Consider the following 12313-nt stretch of genomic DNA (forward strand, 5'->3'; position numbering starts at 1 on the left):
AATAATAAGCTGTGATTTGGTCAAAGCCCCAACATGACTGTAGCTTCATGAATACCAACGGCTTACACTTGTATTGCACTTTACAAGCCTGTGTCACAAGTTCCTCAAAGTACTACATAGTAGTCATTATTCATTCACTCCACACTTGGTGGTGATAAGCTGTTATTGAAGCCACAGCCGCCCTGGGGCAGACTGTCCATTTACCACGTGGCTATATAATGTGTTGGTCATATCCTGAGCTCTTATTATGTCAGTGCCCTCTGCTGGAGACGTGTGGAACTCTTTCCTTTTTTTAAATGTAATGCCCCCTAGTGGCTAGAATGAGCATTCTGGTTATTCTTTAAAAATTCATAACTCCACACAGGAATGGGCTAGAGACTTACTTTTGTTTACATACTCTGGAATTAATGCTCTACAGGGCAGGGTCTGGATTAAAGAATCTCGGGCCGTATATATGACACCACTGGTATAAACTACAGTGTTAAAATCAGAGCACATTATACCAATCCAACTTTGTTTGTTTATAGTGCATTTCAACAACTCAGACAGTTTCCAAAAATAGGCCCAAGTTTAGCCAAAATGTATTTATGATTTATTTTGTTATTTTCAGATCATTATTACCCAAAATAATTTCAGCCTTTACAATCCAAATTTGCAATCTGAAAATATTTTAACCAAGAAACATCGGTGTAAACATTTCCATTTGTCCAGGAATGAGAACTCGAACGACAACTACACCACAGACTTCATCTACCAGCTGTACAGCGAGGAGGGCAAAGGAGTGTTCGACTGCAGGAAGAACGTCCTGGGACACATGCAGCAGGTGGGGAACATTCACTTAACACTATTACAGACTTTTACGAGCTGTTTACAAAGGCTTTTAATTAGAACAGGCACTAACCGTGTCTAATGAAGCGTTTACCCTGTCTGCCCCGTTTGCACTGACTAGACTGGATTATTGGCTTCTCTTTTGGCTGTCAGTGTTTCCTGGGATTAATGTTGTTATAAATAGATCAAACCAAATCTTGTTATTCACTGGAGGAAGAAGTAGGTAAAGGGTTAACAGCAGCGAATAAAAATATCTTGGTAATTACGCACAGAATGGCTCACAATCTCAGCTGAACTTCTCCTTTAATTGTTTGTGAATAAGATGGTAGTCTATCCACAATTAAACAGGAAATAAACAAAAGACAGTTGCAGCCAAACGCACTGGTAATTGAATCATTTAATTAATAATTGAATTATCTGTTATTAAAATAATCAAAGTCTAAAATTGAAAACTGAAGAAGCCCAAGTACCACCAGTGGTAAAATATTCAGGCTTTTAGGAGAGGGATTAATATTTTATGTGGGAGTTCTTGGTGTGAGAATTCCAGCAATCTAAATGGTATCCTTTTACAAATTGATAACACAGGTCTATTGAAACTCAGTCTGTTTTAGGGCTGGGTGATTTTGCAAAAAAATAAATTAAAACTCACGATTATTTTCCCTTGACCGATCTCAATTTTCTATTCGATATGTTTAATGTTTTAATGATAAAACCAATAAATGTGGCCTTTCCTGGACTTGCAAGTAAACAGATGCTGAAGCTGAAAACTGCAGCTAACTCCGTTTGGCAGCAGCAAAAACAAGCTCCACATTTCTAAGCCTCACAGAACAACATCCCCATGTCACTTCACCAGTCCACAAACAATGTAACACACAAACATCTGCAAAGGAGACGCAAAAAAGTGGAACGTCAGAAGCAGACAGCGAGGGTTAGCGCAGGGTTTGTGTTTATGCAGAGCCTCACACAATCCCGACTTCACCGAGTTTAGCACATCTTAATATGCATAAAGAAATACTAGTAAACAGTGGATTTAAGACGTTCAAACTTACAATTCACTTCTAGAAGTCCAGCTAATCTACGGCTTCATCCTCAAAAAATAGTCTGGCGGCTCCTCGCGTGTTTCTGTTTTGCCCGTTGACAAGTTAGTGCGAGTTTGTAGATGATTTTACAAGAAATTCACCAGTTTGTGACTTCCTGTTTGTTAGTCAGAGTATTCCCTGGGTTTGACCTGAAGGCTCTGCAGCACCAGATGATTCCCCCCCCCCTCCCAAAATACACCAATCGCCTTTTCTTCTGTCGATTAAAACGCATCACACGATTATCGAGGTTGACCTTCATTAAAATTGAAATTAGACTAAAATTCAAATAATTGCCCAGCCCTAGTCTGTTTTAATCACTGTATTTGGGATTATGGCATAAAAAACATGCACAGTTATGCATGTCTTGAATGATTTACCGATATGTAGTAGGTGTTTGGTCGCTTGTTTGTTTTCAACCTGCAAAACAATAAAATATTGGTTGTAATTGATATAATAGTCCGTCTAAGTAGTTAATGATCATCATATTACTATATATATTATAAGGTATTTTAATGCCAGTAAACGTAACCCAAAGGCCTGATGTTTTGGGTTGAGAGGGAACATTTCTCATGAAGTGCTCACTGTCCAAATATTTCACCTTTTTTTTTGTTGCATTTTCTCCTAAAGGGTGGTGCGCCGTCTCCTTTTGATCGTAACTTCGGCACAAAGATTTCCGCTAAGGCCATGCAGTGGGTCACGAACAAACTCCAGGAGACATTCAGACAAGGTAAGCTTAGATACAGTGTCTCTAGGTCCAGTTGTTGTTCTTATGTTAATATTAAGATTGTGTTAGCTAACCTTCCCTTCCCACAGAGGAGTGTTTTGTAAAAGCCCGTACATCTGTCATGGAGTCACTCTGTCTTTTATATATCTTTCCTCTGATAATGAAACATATCGATCATTAACATTAAAGTGTTGACAAAGCATTATGGTAATTCTTGAGAGCGCTTTTTGCTCGCTGAAAGGCCGTTTTTTTTGCATGCAAAGACTAAACGTTTGTGTGTTTGTATCCATTTTCCAAACTCGTGGATGCCTAAAGCCGAAGGTAAATATTGTTTCTCACTGGCTCCATGACCATCCCCTGTCCGTTTGTTCTGCAGAATGCTGTTAGCCAGTAGAAAGCTCCACTAAATGCTCTAAAGTAGTCCGTAATGCATCTAACCACGCTTCACTGCTCATGCCGCTCGCCCCCAGGCTCCAGTCTCTTACGCTGCATCCATTTCTTTTCCGTTGTTCATGCAGTCAATGTCAATAGTGTTTTTGTTCGCACCATTGAGTCGTAGCTTTGTGTTGTTTTGGAATCGAAGTACAGCAGAGTTAGGCGTTAACTCTTGAAGATAGAGCTTGGGATGGAAACATTGGGAAAGCAAACATTTCCCATAGACTAACAGTGTTTAAAAAGTAATAGCTTTCACTTATACTGCGCAAAACAAACCTGTGTCACAAGCTATGCTACACTGTTGTCATTATTCATTCACTCTATTAAACATTTCTTAGGGCACCAAAATGGCTTGCAGCGGCCCTGGCTACAACTTACATCTCACACACAATAGAATCCTTATGCTTTCATGCAAACAATAACATTTACATTTTAAAATCTCCGTAATTTGCAACGTGCCAGGAATCCTGCATACCATTATCCCCTTAGATTATTGCAAAATAAATCTTCAGGCAGTTGAGAATTTGGTTGCAGGAGTTATTGAAACAAATGATGCTCGCCGCCTACCTCTGAAGTACTTCACACGTCTCCAAAAACAACCTTCCTGTGCCTCATCAACCCCACTGTGTCCAATCCAGCCCCTGCCTTCACATGTAGCAGCGCACACATGGAGCACCCTCCGTTCATATTGGCACCCATGACATATCTGCTGTTGTGTGTGTGTGCGCTACTGATATTGGCAACCATTTGTATTCACATGTAAACTCGCATTCACGTGTCATATAGTGAAACTGAATCAAAAATACAATCATGACTTTGCAACATCAGGGCAATGAGTTTTGAGTATGACGTGAGTCTAGAGCAGAAACATTGCCATTTTGGTTATATTTTGTGCGTCCCTGTCTAGAGCTGGGTATCGTTATTTTTTTCTCCAATACCGATACCTGAACGATACTTTTTTTCGATACCTTTAAGAAATTATTTGTCATATAGAACCAGAAAACAGATTAATACTGTTGATTTATTCATTTTCCTTCCATTTAATTTCCTTAGCATTTTTATCATTTGTTTGAGGTGAAACAACCAAGCAACTTTGTAACTACAAAAGGGTGGAAAGAAACACCTTCCAAGTTTTTCTTATTTGCCCCCCATTTGTTTCCAATTTTTCCACTTTTTTTTCCCTCAATTTTCCCAAACTTTAAAAACATATTTACCCAACTTTTTCCACCCAAATTAATTCCCAGTTTTGCCCCAAATGTAATTTTTTTTTCCATCTCTTCCCAATTTTTTTACCTTTTTTGAAGTTTTGTTTTTATATTAAACAACAATGTTTTATATTATTATTTTTCAATAAAAAATGTTCCCCCAATTTTTTCCTTTTTTTTTTTCAAATGTTTTCCCAATTTTGCTCAAAATTGTCACGTTTTTCCCTTAATTTTCCCACTTGTTTTTCCCATTTTTTCTCACTTTTTTCCCCAATGTTTCTTACATTTTCATGACCAACAGCATCAATATAAATATGAATGTAAATATTTTATATTTCTTTTCAGTACCTGCTTCTCGGTACTTTTACTTTTTTGATGCCAGTAGTACCTAAACCTTTTTATTCTCTATACCAGACTGGTATCATTTAACAGTACCCAGCCCTATACGGTCTTAATATCTATATGAGCTTGTATAGTTAAAGGCCATCAGAGGGACCAAAATCTCCACATAATCACTGCAGTGAGTTACTTGGGTCTTAGGGTCAGAACTTCTCAAAAACTGCCTCTTAAAGTTACCGATATTCCATTGATCTTCACCAGGAGTGTCTTAATGAATGGGTGGCGCTGTTGTACTTTGGTCTCTAATTGTCTTTTGTCTCGCAGGCCGCGTCTTCGCTAACACGGAGGACACCTGCTGTCTACTGGGCATGCGCCGCCGGGCCCTGGTCTTCCAGCCCGTGGTGCAGCTCAAGGATGAGACCGACTTTGTGTGAGTGTTTTAAAATAGAAGTCACCGCGGATGTCATCAGCCAGTATAATACAGCGTGACAAATCTGTGAATGCCAATGGTGTTATGTGGGAGGTGAAGTGACAAAGGGATTTAGACAAAACGCATAGGATTTGGAATTGGATTCACCCCGGAGAAGGCACGGCTTAGACTTAACTCCACTGTGCGCTCAAAACGGTAGAACAAATTACTACTGTAAAAGTCAAATCCCAGAGTGCTGTATGAAAATGGCTGGTTTAGCTGGAGCTATATATTTTCCACAACATCCCGACCATAAGGAGGATCATGGCAATGAATCTTAACGTTTTCCAGCAACGGATTATTGATATCAGAAAGAGTACAACATTTTGAGATACTGACTGTTTATGTGGACATCCCATTCAGTCATTGAGCTTTAACTACGAGAAGCGTGGACTAGCACTAATTGCCTGAATGGGGACATATGCTGGGAATAGTAGGAGAGAGTGGCTTTTTATTCATTTCCAAACGAGTTTTAGAGTTAAAGCAGTGCTAAGTCACTTGTTTACTTTAATAATTCCCTTTTGTTGTCCCTCTGGGGTTAATACAAATGTTAATGGGATGATTAGGGGGTCTTTCATCTCTCCCTGGTGTCTCCGTCCAGAAAAAAAACAATTGCAACTTCGCTGCATCGAGTCGGAGGCCCCAATACACACTAATGGAATCACGAAGAAGAAGCTAACAGGCAAAGCTAACTGAGGGCTAACGCCACTTAAACAGTATTTACAGCCAAGTTTGAGTGAAAAACATCTCCATTGTGAAATTGGATGTACAATATCCCTCTCTCCCTTTGTCTTTTCTGTCAGCGTAGTATTTACTCTCACGTACAATTAATGAGTAAAAGAATGCAACATGCTATGACACATGCAGTGGCGCTTATGGCCTCTAGGGACAAGAGTTACTTAGTACTGCTTCCAAATCTGGTAATCCAAAGTGTAGGGCTCATTCTGCTGTCGCGAGTTGCTAAAGAAGCAAGTATTATTTAAAGTGGACAGATCATTCAAAATCGACCTTCTTGAGATTCCCTCATCAAAGACAGACCTGGAGTAGTAAGTTGTTAAATTTAGCTGTTTCTTCTTCTGCGGTGTCAGCGCCTTGTTCTGTACTTCCTGATTGTGTCATTGTTGAAACCCAAAAACTGTCCTCCACATTTTTCAAGCCCATAATCCAACATTATTGATTTTGAGCCGTTCTGTCGCTCGAAGTGTGTTTATCACGCTCTGCTGGAGCTGCTACACCTTAAAGTTATTTTTTAAGAAAGTTATTCCTACAGCTGCCAGCAGGAGGAGCCCCAGTCAAGATTTTCACCAGCTCTTATGCCTACATTTCATTGTTACAATTTAATTCTCACACAGGCATTATTATTATGGCTCGATATGCATGACATGTCCACTTTAAAAATGAAATTGGGAATAAATCATCATTAAATTACACTGCTTTTCAGTAAAACCATTATCCCATTAAACAATATAGGTCATGTTTGTGAGATATTTGCAATTATAATTTCTTTTTACCTCAACATGTTGAGCTCTTGAGAAAGGGACAGCCTAAACTACCATACAGGAAATTACTTTGTACAACTTATGCTTAGTGCCTCAAAAAAGTACGTTTTGGACCTTTAAACTGGATCAGGACTGATGCAAGCTTTATCCATAGTTATGAGGCTACAAAAATGACTCTGTTCTTCTTTGTCCATTAGCCCGCTAACACGACTGCTCTATTGCGAGCGGCATATTCACAAGGCAGAGGTCGTCTGTTCACTTAAAATTGCCTTTAACTGGACAAATGTTTGCGCACAGTCACACGTATCAGCCCTATTAAAAAATGATGTATATAAATATCTAGATGAATTATCAGCTCCATCTCGCTTTGTTACAAGATGGAAATGTATTTAAATGACAGCAGGTCTTTAGCGGTGCTCATTAGCTTTGATTAGCGCGGACTAAATGAGCCGCGCGGTTAATGTTAATGGATGTATTATAGACTGTATCTCGGCATCGCTTCATTTTTTTCCTCTCAGGGAAGTTTTCCGTTTCACACACGTCAGAGCAGAAAGCATGAAGAGGGATCTTTAATGTTAGAAGTATGATCTTTCTATGGTAATGGTGATAAATAGCACATGAGTAAACGTTTGGCGGTTTACGAGTTTATAGATGCTTTCTGCTTCCGTAAGTGTGATTAGATTGGTAAAGTGGGGCAGTTCAAATAAATACAATCGAAAAAGCATTTTAATCATTGTAAATTGCAAAGACTGTCATTATTTACGTGATAAACAACAAAATCGTCCGTCTTTTCTGGGGTTTATCCTATTTTAATCTCTTAACCTGAATCGAGCACATTCTCTCCAGTTTGGCTTTACCCGAATCTAAAAGCTTCTTGAAAAAAGCGCCAAAATAGCCCCAAAATGAGAAGAAAATGAGCATGATAACGCAACAAAATAACATCAAAAAGTGACCAAATAAAACCATAAAAGAGCAACAAAAAAGTAACCAAAGAGCAATGTGGGCGGCACAGTAGTACAGCGGTTATTGCTCGCGCTTCACAGCTAGAAGGTCCCAGGTTCGATTCCCACCTGGAGAAGTTTGCATGTTCTCCCCATGTCTGCGTAGGTTTCCTCCGGGTACTCCAGTTTCCCCTACCACTTAAAACATGTACAATATAGCCCAGGATGTTTGAGAGTGCACATGGGGGATGATGGATGGAAATTAGCCCAAGGCTATAATTTGGTTTGTTTACATGCATGAGACCCATGTATGTTCATTAACATGCACTGTCCCCACAAATAAACCAATAAACAGAAAAGTGGCCAAATAGAGCAACAAAAAAGTGACTAAAAAGTAACAAAAAGGTGACAAAAGAGCAGCAGAAGTGAAAATAACTCAACAAAATAGTGGCAAAAATTAGTTGAAAAATAATTTTGTGTTCAGGACCCCCTTGAAAAAGAGATGGTTCATCTCAACGGGGCTATCCTTGAAAAAAATATCAAATCAAATCAATGTGAAAAAGTGACGACGACAACACGGCAACAGCGCAAGGAAAAAGATCCATTTAGCTCAGTTTTGTAGGTCTAACCTTTCCCATGAGGCGTTACCTTGGCCTACAGGCTGTAAGCTACCATCAAGAAGCTTGTAGATTCGGGTAAAGCTAAACTTAGAAAATGCACTGGACTTCATCAAACATGTTCTGAAATGCTTTTGCAAGCATGTATTTTTACAAACATGTGCAGTCCTCGTGTGAGATTGATCAAGAAGATAGTCAATGCAATGTCTTAGCCTTTCATATTTATGAACTTGCAAACGCCGACCTTTCTGCGATCGTTTTCACTCTCTGCATGCCAACAAAATAGGCGGCCCCAGCACAAATGAAGGAAGCAAACCTCTGATGTTGCCCAATGAAATAGCCTCAAATTGAAACTGTGCACACTATTATTCTGTTTTATGGCAGTTTTGTAGAGTTCTTACAGTGCTGTGAGCCTCCCCACAGTACTGCATTATGTTTTTATTGTGATAACACCCTTCCACAAACGTTCCTCTCCTGTGCTTTTGCAGTCACCGCATCCCGAAGGAGCAGTGGTGGCTCAAACTGCGCCCTCTGATGAAGATCCTGGCCAAGTACAAGACCAGCTACGACGTGTCCGACTCGGGGATCCTCGAGCACGTCGTGGGGAGCCGCCCCAAAGAGCTGGACGCCGCAGTAGCTATGTAGACCCCTCTAACTCCAACATACTACATGCATACCTAAAAGAGTACGGTGGCTGTGAAGTCCAGTTCTGTGTGTGTGCGTGTGCGCGGGTGAGATAAGCAGCTCCGTGAGGCCTCAGTCTTATGAACAGTTCAGTTTATGTGTCTCAGTCTGGCTCCGACCTCAGCCGTTTGCCGTGAACCTTCATTTCAAATAGGGCTGCACAATATAAGATGTGATCGCTGTGTTTAAGAGCACAGCGTTGCCAATATTCATTTGACTTAAAAAGTACAACTAAAAACAGCAAGTCCATGTAACGCTAAGTGAGAAACTGGCCTATTCTTGAGGTAAAAAAAATCACAATTTCAGATTTTATTGGGAACCTAAAAACTGTCACTATTACTCATTGATATTGCATTTGCACAACAACATTAGCAAGTGTCTTATTTATATGCACTTAGCGTCTAACTATTGCTAACTTTTGGTACAAGGATCCCCCAAAGCAAGGACATATCAAAAATTTACCTATTAACAATGTATTATTTTAACAACAGCTTTCTCACCCCAAAACTTAATCATTTAAAATTGTACATATTTATTTTTTATATAAACAATTATAAATGTTGAATTAAAATGCTTGAAGTTTCATAAAGTGTCTTAAAGTCAAATTAAATACTGATTTTGGCAAAAAAAAGAAAGAAAAAGGAGCGGCACCCTGTCGTATTTTTCATATACTGTGCAGCTCTACATCCAAACCACTCAATCCAACTGTTGTGCGTCTTTGTCTCGTGTCACTGAATTGAAATTGCACTTTCTTCTGTCTCCAGTCGCTTTGGGCTTTGGCGAAGACAGACTTTTAGACAGACCAACCGTATATTTTTTTTTTTTTTTGCTGTAAAAACCAGTGAGTGTATCTGCCTAGGACCAGCTAGAGATTTACCATATTTATGAGACTGATGCAATACATTTGTGCTGCTGCTGCAAGTTGCGAGAAGTGTGTGTGTGTGTGTGCGTTTGTGCTTTACACGAAGACTAATATTTATCTTTTTAACATTGTATTTTATTTTTGCTCGTAAAACATGTGGATGGATATATATTGGGTGATAATAACTGTAGGCACTGCTGTATTAAGTAGCTGTCTGTCTTAACGCACCGAGTTTAGATGTAAAAGTTTATGTTTCCCACTGAATAAATTATTCGACAAGTGCGTCCTCGTCCTGCACGTTTTTTTATTTCACATTTCATTTATATTCAATCAGATGAAATAGTAGATGTCTCGCTTGTCGAAAACTTGCCCAATCTTTGCATCATCAACTGTTGGAGGGTTGACATCATACAACAAGATATTAATATTTAGGGAAAAATTCACTTTGATTGTTGCACGCAGTCAGCAACATACACAGTTACTATCGCAGTGGTTTCATGACCCACTATTGACCTAAATACAAGCAACTACAGGCCGTATCGGGCCAATAATATATCGACTACCGGCCGATCTAGCGCCGAAAAAAGCTGATACTTCCGGGACTCCTCCAACACCTTAGGCCTCAGGGGAGGTGACCAACATCGCAATGAAAATTGGTTAGCTTCAAGTTTGTTGAATCTGGAGAATTCAATCAATGAGTTAGTTTTAACCTCTACTATTGTATTATTGATCGCAGAGCAACATGCTAACAATATGCTAATGCTAATGCTAACGACAACTAATCAAAGCTGGAATAGAAACTATGATTGGATCACCTAAAGTAATAAAATAAAATCGGTCAGTGCTGGAGCGGCCAAGTATTTGTTTTTACAGGATTATAGATCAGACATTTAAAAAAATCGGTCAAGAATATCGGCTGAGCATATCGGTATCGGCCAATTAACATAGCAAAATATCGACGTCGGCCTTAGAAAAACCCATATCGGTCGGCCTCTACAAGCAACGATAATATACATTTGAAGTGTTTGCTGTGTGATCCAGGCCTATGTACTATCACAATACAGTGTTACCCCATAGAGTTCTTTTGTTTATATTTTAACATTTTATCTCTCGACTCTCTGAAAGTGCTTCCAAGACCCACGTTTGGATCCTCACCTGAGAACCAACCTCTCTACAGTAACAGAATTAGCATTGCACTAACTGAGAACTCAATCCTGATTGATACTGAAGTTCTAAGAGTGTAGCGTTATCATTTTAATTGCAGTTGATCAGCCATAATATTATGACTATAATAATATATGACATATAACCTGTCATAATATTATGACAGGTTACACTCCCACACAGGAAACACACTGAACATTTCTTGTAGCTCTGGAATCCCCCCACAAGAGCTGCAGTTTTTCGGGGGAAGCTCGGACCCAGACATCGAGAATGAAACCTGGTAATAAATAGGGCTGGGTACTGGTACATTTTCTTCGATGCCAGTACTTTTTTCCGATACCTATACTATATGTCTAGAACAGAACAATAATATTAATTTGCATTGTTTATTTGAGCTGCACTGTAAAAAAAAAAGTGTATCCAGGTTAGTTTAAATGTCTCAAATTGAGCATAATAATAATAATTGTTGTTGTTGTTGTTGTTGTTTTGACTAGTGAAGATTTAGTTGGGTATTTTACCTAGTTTATTTCACTTGTGTTCCTAAATTCAATACATTTTGTCTTTATCTCAGGCATAGAATTGATTTATCCGCCAATGGGGTAAGCAAATTGCACTTCTCTTTCTTATTTCAAGCTCGATGACCTCAGAACCGGTCTAAAATGTTCTCAAACAAGCAAAGTATTCTTGGTATGATCAGGAAAAAAGTCTAAATGAGACAAATATTCTCAAATAGTCATTTAAATCCATGTTTGATATTTAGTTTTGTGGAAGAACCAAGTGACTTCCTTTGATGCTGTGCCTGAACCAAGTTATACATTATATTATGACCACATTACTGACTGTTTTTTGGACATCAGCTATTTCTCACCCACGTCATGTGACCAGAAGAAGCGGTGACCTGAGTTTCTCATATAAATGTCATAGAGTCAAGACAATTATATTTGCAGGACACAATTCATACACAAAGCAGGATACATTAACTTCTTAACCCCCGCCTGAACTGAGCACATTTTCTCTTCTACCTAAATCGAACCAGAGAGGTTAAAACTGCATAGAATTGAATAAAAAGGTGTAGAATTGAATGAAAACTGAAAATTGAAAGTTGAAAGTCAGACATGTAGCATCTGAGCAGTATTACTTTATTCCCTATAGCAGAGAAAATGAATACTTTACAAATTAGATCATTTAATAATATACCGAGGAGATGTCTTTCATTTTGAATCTGATCTTCCTGGTTAGATTAATAGACTATTCAATTACCCATACGTCCCGGCCTCCGTGTATCCTGATCCTCCATTGTCTCCCCCCCTCATCAGAGTTTGACATTGTCCCCGTTTACATAACCGCCGCCGCCGCTCCCCCCGTCCTCCAGCAGATGGCGCCAGAGCACCACCACACCCGGCGCTGTCCGGGTTCATCGAGTCCATTCTGACATGGATTCCCTCTATATCAACCTATGTCCACTTC

The 12313-nt window shown here is 39.2% G+C and overlaps 1 protein-coding gene across 5 annotated transcripts in view; it reads left to right on the plus strand.

Moving 5' to 3' along the window:
* pfkpa (phosphofructokinase, platelet a) overlaps positions 1-9083 on the plus strand; it is a 36391-nt gene extending 27308 nt beyond the window's left edge. For all 5 annotated transcript variants that reach the window (XM_079576576.1, XM_079576579.1, XM_079576577.1 and 2 more), the window contains 4 exons: positions 712-823; positions 2535-2634; positions 4935-5040; positions 8625-9083. In XM_079576576.1, the coding sequence (XP_079432702.1) occupies positions 712-823; positions 2535-2634; positions 4935-5040; positions 8625-8781 (475 nt within the window). In that variant the 3' untranslated portion in view covers positions 8782-9083. The remainder of the gene's footprint in view (positions 1-711; positions 824-2534; positions 2635-4934; positions 5041-8624) is intronic.
* Positions 9084-12313: the final 3230 nt, after the last annotated feature.

The sequence above is a fragment of the Gobius niger genome (assembly GCF_951799975.1).
Source record: "Gobius niger genome assembly, chromosome: 18".
In the NCBI taxonomy this organism is placed as follows: domain Eukaryota; kingdom Metazoa; phylum Chordata; class Actinopteri; order Gobiiformes; family Gobiidae; genus Gobius; species Gobius niger.